This window comes from Nycticebus coucang, chromosome 3, assembly GCF_027406575.1.
Source record: "Nycticebus coucang isolate mNycCou1 chromosome 3, mNycCou1.pri, whole genome shotgun sequence".
Lineage (NCBI taxonomy): Eukaryota > Metazoa > Chordata > Mammalia > Primates > Lorisidae > Nycticebus > Nycticebus coucang.
The window spans coordinates 157732654-157750078 of NC_069782.1; the positions used below are offsets into that span (position 1 = coordinate 157732654).

A 17425-nucleotide genomic window follows, 5' to 3' on the forward strand; every position below is an offset into this window, starting at 1 on the left:
GGCATTCTCATCTGCCAAGTATACTATTTGCATTGTCTCTTAAAAATATGTTTCATTATTGCTGATGTATAAGAATCAGTTATTTTTAGGAGAAAATATGTAGTTCTTATGGGGAGGGAAGGAGTTCAAAATTTACATAAAACATTCTCTATTTTTGGTGGGTGTTTCACACATTACAGTAAATTCCAATGTGGTCGTGTTGAGGTTCCAATATTCATTTGAGCGTAGGGTGCTCATTAAAAATTGATATCCGGTTTTAGTGACATACCTGTGACCACCCAGTAAGTGAGCAGACTGGAACCTCACTAAGTTTTTGTTTGTGTGTTTGTTTGTTTTTGAGACAGAGTCTCACTTTGTCACCCTGGATAGAGTGCCTTGGTGTCATAGCTCACAGCAACCTCAAACTCTCAGGCTCAAGCAATCCCCTTGCCTTAGCCTCCCAAGGAGCTGGGACTACAGGCACCTGCCACAACACCTGGCTATTTTTTAGAGACAAGGGCTCACTCTTGGTTAGGCTGGTCTTGAACTCTTGAGCTCAAGCAATCCACCTGCCTCGGCCTCCCAAGGTGCTAGGATTGTAGGCGTGAGCCCACACACCCGGCCTCAACTAAATTTTTACCTGCCTTCTCTTCCTCCTCATTCTGTTGACTTTAAGGTATGAGCCATTTGGTGGCCTGTGATGGGATAATAAATGTAGAATTCATTTGGGGGCAGGGTAGAGGGCGTGCAGGCAAGGAGTGATGTTCACAGCCATCTTCCTTGGGAAGCACACAGTGAAGTTTGGGGAAAATTTGCAGATTCGGCAGCCAGAACTCAGCCCCCACTCACAGCTCTTCAGCAGGACTGATTGAAACACTGCCCTTTCCAGGAAGACTCAAAGTTTGTTTCCACAGAGGCTGGGAATCGGCCACGTTCAGCCTCTCCCTGTCTCATGCGGTATCTTTTCATACAGAATGTGTTTTTAAAAACAGGTACGAAACCAAACATGTGAAAATCAATCCGTAAACTCACCTGTTAAGTGCAGTGGGCCCTCTTGTCCCAGAGAGTTAAAAATATATATATACATTGGGCGATGCCTGTGGTTCAGTGAGTAGGGCGCCGGCCCCATATGCCAATTGTGGCGGGTTCAAACCCAGCCCCAGACAAACTGCAACAAAAAAACTAGCCAGGCGTTGTGGCGGGCGCCTGTCGTCCCAGCTGCTTGGGAGGCTGAGGCAAGAGAATCGTGTAAGCCCAAGAGTTAGAGGTTGCTGTGAGCCGTGTGACGTCATAGCACTCTACCCAAGGGTGGTACAGTGAGACTCTGTGTCTACAAAAAATAAAATAAAATAAATATATATATATACATTAACAATATCTGTCATTTTTTACATAAGCGTTGCTAACATTTCGTAAATTTTTTCCTTTTCTTTCACAGTGGAATACATGTTGTTCTTAGGGTTGTATCAACATGAGAGAGAGTGCACCTGAGTCCCCGAGGTCAGCTCGTGCTCCCAGTAAATGTCATCATCATCACCGTCGTCATCAGCAACAGAGCTCAGGCCTGCAAGGCTGGCTCCGTGCACGCCCCCGTCAGCGTCCCTTTGCTTTTCATCACAGACTAAATTGCGTTGAGATCAGTGTTTCTGTCATTGGCGTCAGCACTTTAATTTTCCCTCTTTCTACTCTGTTCATTAAATAACTCTAGATATTTAAATAATTGCATGAGCTTCATCAAACATACCTGGTGACAGTGCCATGGAGACACCACGCCGTGGTTTGTGCAGAACATAGGTCTGTTTGAAAGGTGGACGTGCAGTCACCAAGAATGACCTGTGTCACTCACCTTCCCCTCCCCTGGCTGTGCAGCCAGTGGGGGCCCCAAAGAAGGGCACACCTGAGGCTGTGTTCTTGCCAACACACCACGTGCAGGATAGATCCTCACTGAACTTGAACTCAAACCACAACGTTTGGTAGGTGGGTAAAATCGGAAGGCTTCATTCAACCTCGCCCATAAAAATGGCCTTTATTAAGAGCAGGGAGAATGGTTTATTTCTTGTCTTCAGTCGTACCCCTGGAAGAAAAACATCTGAGCTTTAGGAAAAGTTATAAATGAAGAGAGGACTGTCCCATCAAACATGAGGAACTGACAGAGTTGTTCTAAATTAGGCGTAATTGTGCACTTAGCAGCAATATTTAGCAAGAGCTGCATGTGGTCGTCACAAGGTCTCCTTCTCCTGGATGTCTAGCAGTCCCTGCTTGGGTCCTGAGGCCTCCCCAGCCTTCCACGTGGCATGTTAGAGGCCAGAGGGGCCGAGGTCCACCGCCCCGGCCCAGCTTGGGACATGGCCCTCATCACAGGAGTATCTCAGGTGCTGTGTGCGACACAGCTCTGGGCTGACCCGACAGACAGCCTCCGTTAGCTCCTTCCCAGGTGATGGATGAACTCAGAGGAACAGGTGTCTTCTGAACTCTTCTTGGGGGACCATCCAGCGTCACCCTGGACAAGTGCAGGCCTGCAGAGGAGAGGAGTTTGTGCGCAGTGCTGTCCGCGGGAATGCCACATGCCATCCTGCTGCGGGGTGGAGCAGTGCTGACCAGGTCATCCCCAGCCGGTGCTACAGCTCTTTCCTCGTGTTCCTGATGAACCCGTGTCTGGAAAGGAAGCGTCTGGCAGATAGGAAATGCCGTGCTCACATGTCACACGTTCGTGCTGGAGCATTTTAACTGCTTTTCCATGCTGGTTTGGGTTGAGGGGGAGGTTTATATCCAATCTGAACTACAGTTCATCACTGGGATGTTCTTTGTCCAGGCGCAGGAAGGAGGTGGGTCAGGGCAGCTTCTCACAGGTGACGACGGCTCTGCAAGCCCTCACCAACACGGCTACCAGTGCACTGAACTGCTGAGGACAGCATGTCCAATCTGCTTTTATGGAGCCTGTGGTGTGGCCAGCAGTTTCATATCACTCAAAGAAACCCTTGAAGCAGGCTGTACACAATTCTGGCTTTGCTAGGTCACCATTGAAGCTGGGTTCCATTGAAGCTTGGTTGCCATTGAAGCTGGGTTCCTCTTACAGCCACTATCTTCTTGTGCCAAGTTGACGTGTCGTGCTGTTTGTCTCAGGATTGTTCATCCAGGGAGGGGTCTCAGGGAGATGAGGTGGAGGGGGTGGGGAAGCACCCAGGGCTGCCCAGTGAGGCTCTTATTCCTGGGACAGGGTGGGCCAGGCTCCCACAGTCCACAGCAGGTGAATTTGGGGGCCCCCGGGAAGCTGGGGTGTGGGTCCCAATGAGTATAGCCACAGAGCCCATAATCGCTGGTGTTTCGGGGCTCACCGGTGGAGACGCCTGGGGAACTCCTCCTTGATGAGAGCTATTGTAGGGACGCCGCCACCCCACAGCTCCCGGGGCGAGCTAGGCAAGGTTGGAGGAGAGGGCAGGGCAGAAGAATAAATTTCATTTTACTGTAGAAATGGAAATTTGTGTCATGACTTTAAAAATCTGGTTTTATGTGTGTGTTTAATGCCACTCATTTTAAATGTAGTGTCATAAATCCTTGCTTCAGAATCAAAGCTGTTTAATTACATTTCACCCATGAATAGTTATCTAATGCCAATAGAGAAAGAGTTAAAAAGGAGAACTACAGAGTAAATCAGAGGTTGAGATCTTTAGCACAAGCATAAAAAATCAATTTAAGATGAATTTTACTACTATAAAAATTCTTCAAATATCCTTTTAAGAGTGTGAAATGCTAAGAAACGCAGCTCACATTTCAATTCCCTCAGCAGTGTGGAGGGAAGGCCTGGCCACCTACCCCATTCCATTCAGGGGTGCTGAGCAAGGAACAGCGACTTGAAGCCGGGCACCGGTGGGGACAGGCGCCTCCCTGCAGTGTGGGTGCAGGAGCCCTGCTTGCTGGGTGAGGTGACCAGTGAGACGCCCCACAACCCCTATCCTGAAGATTCAGCTGACCTTGAGGCACTGGCTTCTGCTGCCTGTCGGAGCAGTAGCCCAGGCCTGTCCCTCCTCAAACTCTGCAGAAGTCAGCCAAGCCCTTACTGCAGAAGGGGAGTGTGGGAAGAGCAGCGCCTTCACTTCCCATCTGGGCAGGCCCTGGCTTGAGGCTGCCCTGGGCCACAGGCTCCATGCTGCTCTGGGGGAGCACATACCAACCCCAGGCACACTGCTTCCACTCCCTGCACCCCCACTCTGTCCCTGGGGGCTGGGGTGTTGAAGCCCATTGCATATCTCTCCGTGTTCCCTTTTAGGTGTCGTGAGTACACCATTCAGTTCGTAAGGAACACGGCATGAGTAGAGGGACTGCGAATTTGTAGAAGCCAAATGATATTTAAGTCAAACGGGAGTTCCTTCCACAATCAAACCTTGATAATAGGGAGAGAATCAGGGCAATGGCAAGACAGCTTCTCCACTCCCAGGAGGACCCTGGAGGCCACGCCGTGTCCCTGCACAGTGACTGTGTCCTCCCCAGGACCTCTGTGACTGGGCCGAATGTCAGTTTCCAGGCAGAGGCCCAGGCACTCAAGATGGCAGACTGTTCACTCAGGGCTCGGGCTGCACAGGGCCCTGTCTGCACGATTCTCTCGGGCAGGGATCTAGTGAGAAGGTCTGGGCCTGCTCCATCTGTTCCTGATGAGAACAGCCAGCCAGCACTAGCCGGCTCTGGGGCTGGACTCTCAGGCCTGGCTCCGGCCTCAGTTGCCCATCTCTGCCCTATCTGCCCAGTGAGCTTGTTAATTCTTTGCCACCCACTTCCTAGCTCCGTCCTTAGTGCTGTCAAGCATGAGCAACTAACCTCCCATCCCTCTGTGAAAGAGTGCAGAGTGGACCCCGCACTTCTCACCCAAAGATGTCTATTTGGGGAAAGATCTAAGGACCTTGGTAGAGATTCTTAGGCCGACAGAACTTGCTGACCAGACACAGTGACCCCAGCGCAAGATCCCCATCACTGCCCTGCTGTGGGAGGACAGCATTTCTGCCTCTGTGGTGCCTGAAGGAGCAAGAAACCCCGAACATGCTGTTCCCCTGGCGTCTCTCCCTCCATAGCTCTGCATGAACGCGTGGGGGTGGGCACGCCTGGCGAACCTTTTCTTAGCATCTAGCCGTAGCCCCATGGGCCTGGCTGTAGCAGTGCCATGATTTGTGGGTGGGACAGAGCAGATGCCAGGCTGCAGGTGCCTCTGGGCACATCTGGTGCCTTCTAGGGAGAGGACAGTGCCACAGGCCTTATGGAGACCCTGGGTTTGCTGCTTGTAATTGTCTCTTACTAAAATGTGAGTATCCTCGGTGTAATACAAAAGGAGAGGTTTCCACCGAGGCCCTGCTTTCTATTCTGAAATAAAGGATGTGTCTGGTGTATCTGCCCACGGTACCTTCTAGTTCAAAGTAACCTGTGTCATCATCTTCAACACAAGCCCAGCACGTGAACTGACCTCTTCCCCACTGCCGCCACTGTGTGAGAGGGGCTTTTGTACCGTGAGGAAGGTGTGCAGTATCTGTCTGAACCTCTTGCCTCAGTGTGTCCGTTTGACTTTGTTCAGATTTGTACAACCTTGGTTTTTACCTCTCGGGAAAAGCAAGAACTGTTCACTGTGGCGACGGGGGCTCCTGTGCGCAGGCGGTGGTCTTGGGCTAGAGTCCTGACCGCGTCTCTCCCGCTCCTGCGGTTCCAGGGCCTTGGGGACGGGCCTCCACCCGCGTGGCAGCTGGACCAGACCTCCCTTCCCCTTGTTCTTACTGCCGCAGCCAGGCGGGGTTCCTGGGCACTTCAGCCGCACCTGTGAGTGAATAAAGATCTCCCTGGGACCCTCACAAGGCTAGCAGGCGTGTGCTTAGGAGGGTGACCTGCAGGTGGGGGACACTGTAGCCACAAGGGACACCTGACACCACATTGGCCCCAGGCACCCAGGAAGGAGGGGCCCTGGGCCTCGGCAGCAGCTGCCCACATTGCGTTTCCGTGACCTTCCAACCGGTCCAGAAAGCTTCCGAAGCTGCGCCATCTGCAAAGGAGTGTGGAATACCGCTGCCCACAATACACAGGAGGGCACACAGAGTGTGCAGTCTGCCTAGGGCCTTGGAGGGCAGGAGGGAAGAGAGTGCTGCAGGGGTGTGGGGCCCTAAAAACCAAAATAAAAGCTGGATCCCTTATAGACTCCAGGCCCAATGCCACAGCAATGTACCTTCTCCATGGGGAGGGCTCAGTGCAAGGACCGTGTCCCAGGAGACCCGCCACTCCTGAGGGTGAGCACTCTTCACCCCGAGGGGGGCCCAGACCTGATAGGGAACACCCTGCAGAGGAGCGAACAGGCACGGGCCAAAACCTGCGATCAGAGGGCAGTGACCAGAAAGAACAAACGGGAAAGTATGATGACAAACCCAGCAGATGACCCAGGTGTGGGGGTGTCATTGAAAGGCAAGTAATGGGGAGACTCGAATGCAGATGAGCCCCCGCAGACTGACAGCGCACTGAGGACCCCAGGAGCAGAGCCACAGCCTGGCAGGTGTGCAGAGGAGCCCTCACCCTGATGGCTTTGGGGCAGGCTGGGAGGGATCTGTGTGCTGCTGGCTGATCGCTTTGCTGCTATCTCTAGAAAATGTCGGCTGATGAGTATGGGGTGGTTTAGCTGCTGCTGCACAAGTTCCCTGTATGTCTTGGAAAGGGGAGTATGCGCGTTGATTCTCATGATGGCTGCACTTCAGAGCCACATCCTGGGACATCCAGGGCCACGTAAGGCCTGAGGGTGCAGTAGGGGGTGCAGAACTTCTTCCAAGCCCACCCCAGAGGCCACCCGTCTGCTCCCGAGGCCCGTGGAGCAGCTGGTTGAGGTCAGCAGCTGCCTGACTCCACCCATTGAGACATGATAGGTGTTTGCATTTCTGATGCATAAGTGGCCTAGCCCAGAGGTTTACTAACCCTTTTTATCACCTTTGCAGCACCATGGGTGCCCCAGCCCTTGCTGAGGCTTTCAGCAGCCCGGAGGGAGTGACGGAGCCCCTCAGGCAGTGTGCAGCCTGGCTGGATGCCTACTTCCAGGAGCCCATGGCCATCAAAGAGCTCCCCTTGCCAGCTCTTCACCATCCCATCTTCCAGCAAGGTGGGTAACTAATCCATTGTGCGGGGTTCCCCGTAGGAAGCCTGGCTTATTAACTATCACTGACATCACAGTTCATTCTGTTGACTGTACCAACTTGGTATTTTTACATCATCTAAACAGAGACAGCATGTGGCTGAGCTGGAAGGACAGGAGTTTACAGCCTCCACCCGTTCCAAACGCTTGTGTTAGTTTTGGCTCATGGTCGCATAATTCTTGGCAAAGGCTATAAAAATGATGCATGCAGATCGACGCTTGACTTTTTCTCTGACTGAAAGGTTTAAATAGGAACACATCTGAATGGCAGTAAATTTTTCAATAAGCTTATTGTTAACTTAAGCTGTCCACTGGCCAGCAGCACAGAGCAGGAGACCGGTACGTGGACAATTAGCTCCTTCCACAGACGGAGCTGGCAACAGTTACATTCTCGTAGGTAGCAGCTTGTATCTTGTTAGATAAATTTTAAATTTAGTTTCTCAAACACGCCATAATTAGACATTCTTAAGAAAGGAATTCAGAAGTTGTTACTTAAACATAACATGCATGCTAAGGGCACTTAAAGTCTATGATAAACTAAAAATATTTCCCAGACATTACTTTTAAAGCTTGTATTTGGATTTACTCAGCATAGACATTAATTGGAGCAATTAAAATCATTCTAGGTACATACCAGAAGTTTATTTTGCGTGGCGATGTTTTTCACAAGTGACATTTTAATATAAATCCATATTCATATTTACAGATATGCGTATTTAGACATATCTGTACCTACATGCCTTTAAAGGGAAACATTTCCCTGAGATTTTAGGATTTTAGATGTAGCAAGTTTAAAGCAGTCTTGAATTTCGAAACAGGATTTACTAGGTGAGGCTAATGGTATTCGCGTGCCGCTGTGATTTTCAGCAAAAGCAAACTTGCAAATGGAGTGAAGTTTTCAGGGGAAGGCGGTAAAGAAGCCCCGGATGGTTGGGCTAATGCCCGAGTTCTCTAACGAGATCAGATGAAACCGTGAGCATTTTTGTGCGTAATAAACTCACACAGGACAGCTGTAACGAACTGGGCGCCTCGTTATCCTCTGAATCCTACAGCGCTGTCTCCAGAAGGTTTCTCTCTGGGGGGTGACTGGGACGGGCATGGGTGGGCCTCTGCCACACACCACACACATCCAGGACACCCTCCATCATCCAGACCTACCACGGAGCCCTGCTGGGCCAGGGGTGCCACCCGCCCACACGACCTCCTGCCCGCACGGGCTGAGTGCATGGTGCCACCCGCCCACACGACCTCCTGCCTGCACTGGGCTGAGTGGACCGTGCCACCCGCCCACGCAACGTCCTGCCTGCACTGGGCTGAGTGGATGGTGCCACCCGCCCACACGATGTCCTGCCTGCACCGGGCTGAGTGGATGGTGCCACCCGCCCACGCGACGTCCTGCCCGCACCAGGCTGAGTGGACGGTGCCACCCGCCCACACGACGTCCTGCCTGCACCCGGCTGAGTGGACGGTGCCAGTGACCCTACTGTGCGCACTTCAGACGTGCCAGGCACAAGGTGGGGACATTGGTGTGTGGTCTGAGGGAGTCAGATTGATTTTGTTTTTAAAGTAGGTACTTGTGTTGTTCCAGATCTTAGCGACTGTGAATTGAGCTGGGGTAAATATTCTAGTGCAAGTGTTCCTAGGGTAAAACGGTTTTTTCTTCTTCTGGGAAGCCCTCTCCTAATGGGCACAACGCAGGGTACAGCACACCTCCCAGGTGAAGGGCTCAACTACAACTTGTACTTGACCTAACAAATGGAAACACAGTGACCTAATCATTTGCACCTTATCTTAATCTGAAAAAAATGTAGGGTTTGGGACTCTTAGGGCAGCAAACTGTTCCATCTACTGTCACCATTTTAGGGTCACCGCCATGCTGAGGGGGGCAGGAAGAGAAATGCTTGGTGGCTGTCCCCCTCTTCACATTTGCTAGATATGGGACCTGAAAGGTAAGGACACAGAATAGAAAAATCACACAAGCAGGGCAGGAGAGAGCCGCATAATCTCAGGGGAGAGTGGCCTCCTGGAGTCCTGTTGATCACTCCAGGTTCGCCGTGTAACTCAATGAAAAATGCAGTGGCAAAAGTTGTGAGAAAACCCCAGTTCCCTTCAGTCCGGACAGTGATCCTGGCTGTAGAGCTGGGCTCTACTGCCCTGGTCCCCCGCAGGGTCCAGCCTTGAGGTAGCACCTGGGACCAGTGAGCCTGGGGCTCTGCCGTCACATCCCCAGCACATAAAGGGAGCTGGGGTTGGCCACACTTACCCATCTTCTCTAGCACGCGGGCCCACGCCAGGCGAGGCTACTTCCCAAGCTGGAAGGTCATGCTGGGTCTTGGTGATATAAGGAAGGCTTTGAAATAGCTGTTGGAGTACCAATGAAGACCCTCCAGCCCTTTGAAAGCCCTAAAATCACAGGTAGCACTTCTACTAGGGCCAAGATGCATGGCAGCTGGGTTTGGAGTGAGAGGGGAGGGCATATAGCACCCTTCTCTCTTGGTGCCCTGGAGCTCCCAGACTGGATGTAGGCCCAGGGTGCCCGGGTGCCCTGGTGCCCTGGATGCCAGGCCTGGCCACTACTGGGATCCCCCAGACTGCAGCATGTGCAAACCAGGTCCCAGTGTACGGAGTTTACAGTTTAAAGGGCAGTGGATGGCTGTGCACCTGCAAACACGAAGTTAATTGCCACCACCTCCCAACATGACAGTGCCCCTTCTGTCTGGCATTGTTTGGGCTTATTCTCAGTCCAGTTGGTATCTGGTGACAGTGGTGAAATTCACAGTGGGGGAGAGCCCAGGAAATGGAAAGCCCTCTGATGTCTCAGCCTCTGGAACTGTGGGGCACTAGTAATCTGTCTGCAGTCTGCAAGGAATGGGCCTTTTTCAACATGGAATAAATGTGTCCTTGACCAGTTACATTTTCTGTGCATTTTAAATTTTGAAATTGTGTAACATAATTTCGCATATCCTTTTTTTCCTCTATATTCTTGCTTCTGTCTGTTTCTCGCTGTTTTCTAAACTGTGAGCGTGATTGAGCTCACCCTGGAGTTGAGCACTTTTGCCTTCCCTCACCCAAGCCTGCAGGCCCTGGTGCTGCCTCTAGCCGGGGTGGCCTGTCCTGCTGCTCGGAGGCCTCTCCTCTGAGCCTCGGGACTCCTCCACAAGATGAACGTGCTGTTCTTGATTTGTTTGTTTTCTTAAGGCTAACCACAAAACTATGCATTAAGTTGAACCATATGAAATTGCTATTTTTGTAGGTTAAAACTTACCAAATACTAGAAATTTCATATGGTTCAACTTCTTGTCTTGGGGAGTTTCCAAAGATCAATGAATAACAAGTCAGCTCGTCTGGGTATTTCTGCAGAGGGACAGTGATTCTGTCTGGAATGCCCAGGAGCCTATAAGTCTCCATGGCCATGTAGCTCTTGGGCCAGCACAGAGAGGACTTCCCAATGGGCAGGGGGTCAGGATCTGGGAGGAAGACGCATCTTTCTTCTGAGGAGACTGAAATGAAAGCTGAGCTGGTGGTTAACATGAACTCTGATTTCTCCTTTAGTAGAGTCAGGTCATTTCCTAAAATAAAGTCAGACTTTTCTTTTTTATTGTTATTTTTTGGTTTGTTTAAAATTGCAAAGAAAAATCGTTTTTCCAGCCCGTCTGTAATTGAGACTGAGCAGTGAAGCGCCTTGTGGTCAGTTTCTCCCTATAAGCTTCTTGCAAAGGTCAGCTTTGTATCTATTTTTGTGCATTTTTCCAAAAAATTTAATGAAGCCATTATTCTTGAAAGACATCTTTCCTTAATGTTTCTTTCCTAATGAAATATTATTTAAACTTTTCTCTATACGTGCCCTACTTTCTTTATATTTATTTATTTATGGAAAATGTTTAGCTTCTTTGTATAACATGTCTCCTTAAAGGTCAGCGGCAAAAGCAGTCAGAATAAGAAATGTAATAGTTTTTTACAATAAGCTCAAGACAGCAGACCTGTTCAGTTCTAACTGAGTCGTCTAACTGAGATGGACTTTCAAATACAGACTGTTCTCCTGTCCTTAGGCCCGTCTGCCCAGGGACACTCACCCAGCAGGCTGGACAGGTGGTGGACAGCCGGGCTGCTGACCTCAAGGCTGCACTTGGGCCTTTTCTGTTCCTGCTGCCAGGCTGGGGTCCAGGCCCCCGGGGTGGGGCTGGGCTCAACCACAGCTACCCATGAGGCTGTGTTAAAAAGAAAAGAGTGGTGGCCCCCAGCTGGGTCCCTGTGCCTTCTCGCAGATGACGGCTCTGAGCACATGAGTTCTGAGTTTTCTTTTTAAAGTGGCTGCAATGTTCCCTTTTAAATGAAATATTTAACACTTTAATAATTCCTTCGTCACAGCTATTAGCTTGTGGCTATGAAATCCAGTTGCATGACAGCAGTAAAATCTGCATTTTTAAGCCTGCTGGCTAGAAGTAAGTTTTTGCAAGTTCTGTTACCGAGCCTCAGAAAGGATTCGTGTTCTTGTATGTGTGCATCAAACCCTCATTTCAAAAGGGCCTCTGCCAAAAGCCCTGCCAGTTACGGGGCAGGCCCTTTCCAGGTGAATTAGTTCATTTTCCCGCTATGTCGTGAGGGTCCCACTGTGTTGTGCGTCCCAGTGGGGGCCGTGTGTGTCCTGGAAGACAAGGAAGGGAGGAGAGAACCTTCCCAGCCCAGGGGCCTCACCATAGTCAACCCTGTACCGTTAAGAACCCACCTGGGTGAGCCAAGCAAGAGCTGGTCAACCTGCTGCCCTCATAGGGCCTGTGAGGCTCTTCCTCCCAGCTGGCACGCACATCCCAAAAGGCACCCACATAGCTCCCTGCCTGCCAGCAGGAGGTCTCCCCCAGGAAGAGGCACCGGCCACCACCTCCCAGGCTGCCGGGCCTGTTTCCATGCTCTCCACATGGGCCTCACAGGTGGAGAGTCTGCCCTGGGTGTCCACAGGGGTGAGCTTCAGGCTGCTCCCTCCAGGCTCCCTGCAGACCCGTGCAGGAGGTAAGCTTCCTTTCTGACCCTCCTTCTGTTATTTTCCCTAAAGTTTTAAAGAAAAAACGACCCGCTTAAAGAGAATACTATGGCTAAGGTAGCAGATGCTTCTGGGGTTCTGGCTGGATAGTCATTTGCTGTTTACCCTTATTTTAAACGTGAGTTCATAAAAATTGTTGACCTTGCTGAGATATTACCTGGTGGAGCGGGGAGGTTTGTAAACCTCCTTCCAATGCCCGTTTATTGATTAGAACAAGCTAACAACACCGCACTTAAATTAAGTGGAAAGAAACAGCTGGTGAAAATGTAATTCTTCCAACCTGAGAGCACTGAGCTCCTTTTCAGGGACAGCAAGTGTGGAAATCTAGGTCTGCAGCCTTCTGAGGCTATAGCTGGGGAAGCTGAGAATAAAAAGACCAGTCCTTGGGCTGAGGGTGGATGGCGGGCCACGGATTGAAAGGTGGCCGTGAGGACTCACAGGTCTGGAGTCCATGCCAGCAACCATGGCCAGGAGGGAGCTCTGTCATTTCTGTCATGGAGAGTAAAGCCCAGCTAGTTGCTGTGGTTTAGAACCACAGCACAAAGGGAGAAGGTGGCGTGTTTAAAAACAGAAGTAGGACAGGGATCAGTGAAAGACGGTGCAGAGAGAGCCCCGGAGGTGGTGGTGGTGGTGAGCAACTGTCTCCTTCGATAAAGACGTCTCTCATCCCTAAGAATCCATTCCCTATGGGCTGGAAGTCTAGAGCCACACCACCGTCCTTCCTGCCAAAGACGTCTGGAGGAGAACGTCCCATCTGACATCCCACCTGCCCGGTGCACAGGCCTTGGTTTCTGTTGGGGCTCCTTTCCCAGCAGGTGGGTGCCTGTCCCCTCTCCTGGTACATGTGATTCCCTACTTCACTTCCAGCTCCTCAGCGGAGCAGGGATGTCAGCTGTTCCAGAATGCTCTGCCCCAGGTCGAGGGTTTCTCTGGGCTGGGGGGCCCCGCAGAGCCCTGAGTGGGCTGCTGTCCCAGTTTGCTATGTCTCTGCCTGTGCTGGCTGAGCAGCCTGGTAGCACCTGAGCTGCTCGAATTCTTGCACTGTTCGACCGGCTGCATCCGGAGTATTAGCCAAAGAGCCTGAGCCTCAGGTTGTGTCTTGGTTCATCGTTTCTTACCTCCATTACGCAGGTTCCTGCCAGAAACTGTCATGACGGTTACATTTCATTCTGTTCTTTGTGCTATGAGCAGCACCTTGAGCTAGGACAGAGTTTTTAAAGCTGCAGTGATGATTCATTCAAGCAAACAGCTTTTCTGAGTTAGTCTTTTTTCCATCCTTTCATGGAGTAGGGTCTGTCAGAATCGCCTGGAAAGCTTGTTCATAATATTATACCTACAAGTTTCTGTACTACTTACCCTCCCCAAGATGCACTACCTTAGCCTAGGCAAACACACACTGACTCTATTTTGATGATTATTGTTCTAGGAGAACTTACGTAAACAGCTCCTGCAACCTCACGAGTGCTTGTGCTGTATACATCACCTTGTACTAAGTGTAACATTCCTAATTAAATTCTTATTTTTGAGACGCATAACTGCCTGTCTGAAGGTTTCGCTGTTGAGTTCTGGGTCAGTAGCACATATCCGCTTGATGGAGACCTCTGCACATAGCCGGGGAGAGGGGGCTTCATTGCTTTGATCTGGGACCTCTGAGCAGAGCGCACTGACCACAAACAGCTGCACAATCAGGCTGCTGAGGTCCAGCCGGAAGGTGCCCCAGGGGTCTCAGCTGTACCACCAGACCTTCAGGGGAAGGTTCCAGATGCTTTTGCCAAAATGTGTTTTTTCTTTAAAATAGCCAGATGAAAAAATGGAGAAGCATGAATCCTATGTACTCAATCTTGATATGAGGACAATTAATGACAATTAAGGTTATGGAGGGGGAAGCAGAAAGAGGGATGGAGGGAGGAGGGTGGGGCCTTAGTGTGTGTCACATTTTATGGGGGCAAGACATGATTGCAAGAGGGACTTTACCTAACAATTGCAATCAGTGTAACTGGCTTATTGTACCCTCAATGAATCCCCAACAATAAAAAAAAAAAAAAAAAAAAAAAATAGCCAGATGAGTGACACTGTAGAGTCTTCTGCAGAACCCAAAGCAAAGCAGCAGCTAGAAGGAAGCAATGTCATTAGGTATTCATGTTATTTCTATCTAATGTCCACCCAGGCCTGGGATTGCTGATGGTGTGAGCATTCGCTGCCCACAGCGTCACTCCACACTTCCCTAGGGGCACATTGCAGGAAAATGCGCTCTCCCCTCCCACAGAAGGGAAGCTCCTGCCTGGCCTGCTGGTGGCTAGAATAGCGTCACAGCCTGCCGGGCCCTGGTGAGTCTGCTCCTAGGGATGCCTGGCAGGTTTAGTTACATGAGATTTCATCCTGAATCTAAGAGGTGCTCAGATTTTTGGTTCCCCAAAGCTTTCGTGAATCAGGGAAAAATGAACCTGAGAAGGCCTACGCTCGAGACTACTGGAACTGCTCATTGTCATTTACCCAAGCTTGAAGGTAACCAAAAGGACCGTTTGAGAATCAGCCACTTTCAGACCTTATTGAACATAAGTAGAGTCTCTGTTATAATAAACCGTACTTAGAATATTAAAATTATTATGAGTGCTGCTTTTATGGGAAAAATATATTAAAACATAATTTACCTCTAGCATAATAATTAACCAATAAATCAATGACAGTTAAAAGTAAGTCATCCTTAACTATATCTTTCTAAGATGGTCCTTGGTGTCCTAACATTGGACATGGGTACACTTCTGAAAAAGTAACAGGTCATCAGGCTTCTGCCTACAAGGTAATGCACATTGCACCATCATTTTCTTTTAATAATTTTTCATTTTAAACAGGCTTTGAAAAATAGGAATTTTCTGTCTATATTTTAAAGTAAAAAGCAGATTTTTCACTGTAATGTGGTTTTAAAATTTTTATTCCCACTGTAGTCATTAGAGAAACATGTGCTACTTCCAAAGAGAATATTTACCTACTATATTTTGTTGTCATAAAATGATATACATTCCTATTTTATAGATAATGTTGATGCATTCTAAAATCATTCTAGCAATAATAAATAGAATTATCTCTATTCACAGAGAAAATGTTTTAATAAAATGTGCATGGAATCTGGACTATCAATTATCAGTATGTTAAATATGTAAATATAGATATAACATTAATGGCAGTAATGCCTAAAAACTATTTATGGTAGGAGCTCACAAGTATACAACTATTAATGTAAATGTTTCAACACATGATTTTTGCCTACAACCCTCATGTTCAAGCTGACTTGATGTAAAATTTACAAGTATCTGTCCCTCTTTAAAGGTTGTGTTTCATGTGTCAAAATGGAAAAATCAAACATTTGCATAGAGGAAGGTCATTTCTTTCTGGCAGAGGTGCGCAGCCTTCGCTATCGCTTTCAGTGCTGCATGGAGGTGCAGACGTCACCAAGACAGGGCAGACGTCCTGGAGGCTCGGCTGGGATGTCTCCAGCCCCGTGTTGTGTTTTAATTCCATATGATGAATTTCTTCTGCAGAAGAAAATTGAAAAATGAAATAGGAAAAGGCAGTCTTTTTTTTTTTTCTTACAACACTTTTAAGTCCTCCATTAAGTTCAAGTTTTTTTCTACCCTCCAAAATATTAAGGTAAACATTGGTGATGTTTGGGAGGTTGAAGCCCTGGTGAGCCCTGCCTCTCAGCTGTTGTAAATATACACAGTGTATCTGTTACTATGGCAACTACTTTTTCTTTTCTTGAGTACTACTGTTAATCATTGCACAAATGCATATTTTCGGGAAAAGGGGATCTGTTAGGTGTATGCATGTTACCTGCTTTTTAAAAAATGCACGTTCCTTCCTCGACTGGGCTGTGCTATTCCCCCCACAATAGTACAGTTTTCTCTTCAGCTGTCCCTCCGTAGGTGGTTTTAGGAAGGCCTAGAAACTGAGCTCAAGAGACATATAAGGACTTACTGCTCAGCCAAGACACATACTTTTCATAGAAAATTCGTGTTTCTTCCTCTCTTCAGAATAAAATATGCAAGAACCAACATAAATGGCATATACCCCCCTTTTTCCCCAAGAATTGGGCCTTTGATGTTCAAGAGCAGTGGATATTAAAGGCCATCCCTAGAAGGCTGCAGAAACCATCCCTATTTATGACGGATGTAACACAGCACAAATCTAGCTGAATGCCATGGTATCATTAGTTTGTGAGTCGCACCCTTGAAAGTAACTGTGGAGAACCCCAATCGGTTTAAAGGAAGATAACAAAATGGTTTAAGCTACTTAGGTTGAATGCCAATTATATTTTAATATTCAACTGAGCATATTTTACTAAGAAAAAAGGCAGCATTGACGCACGCATAGCTCACTGGCAGCGTCGGCCAGCTGTGCCGCTCCACTCTCCGAATCACTTTGTGCATTTTAGTAGCATGATAATTTAGTAGAGGCCTACCTGAGTGATGGCATTTTCAATGAGCAGGTAATCTACAGAGAATTTTTATATGGTTATGAGTTCTGTGCTTCAGCCCGGCAACACAAAAATACATCAAGACCAATTACGGTATCAACTTGCAGTGTGATACCCTTGCCACGCAAGTGCGTGTATTTCTGCCCCAGGCATTTCAAATTGCATCTAATTTGAAATCTTTGGGGTTTTAATTAAATTTCAGAATATATGGAATTCTTCATTAGTACCTGCTCTGAATAGCAGATTACCCTTCTCTCAGGCTCTTGTTAAAGAAGTAGGCTGTGGTAAATAGTATGCTCAGGAGCTGATCATTTGTGGGACCTGGGTATTGGAACAGAAATAGTGAAATGCAAAATAATATCAAAAAGATTATTAGTCCAGGGAGAGTCTCTTGATTTGTATTTTAATGGAATTTTACATTTCTCTTAATGATTTGCAAATTGTCCTCTGATTATAAGATGCATTAAGCTTTTCATTTTAATGGCAAAGACACAGCCATTAGCAGAAATTTTTTTTCCTGTCTTCTTTTTAGAGTGCTTCCCTGCAGCAGATAAATATTGAAACCATTAACACCTTTTGATGTACGGTACAGCCTGCGTCGTAGGCCCATGCTGTAGTCTCTCCCTGCGGAACACCTGGCCGGGGACCCCGGACTCTTCACCTGGGGATCGTGCACGGCAATAATGCCCATTTTCTTCTCCAGAAAACAATGTTCCTTCGTAAAATTTCATCAGGTGGAAGTATTTGTGTTAAAGCTAATGCATTTAAATATCATTAATAGCCCAATTTG

The 17425-nt window shown here is 48.5% G+C and overlaps 1 protein-coding gene across 1 annotated transcript in view; it reads left to right on the forward strand.

Moving 5' to 3' along the window:
* MGMT (O-6-methylguanine-DNA methyltransferase) overlaps positions 1 to 17425 on the forward strand; it is a 265223-nt gene that overhangs the window by 215620 nt on the left and 32178 nt on the right. The window contains exon 6 of the mRNA XM_053583529.1: positions 6930 to 7090. Coding sequence (XP_053439504.1) covers positions 6930 to 7090 — 161 coding nt within the window. The remainder of the gene's footprint in view (positions 1 to 6929; positions 7091 to 17425) is intronic.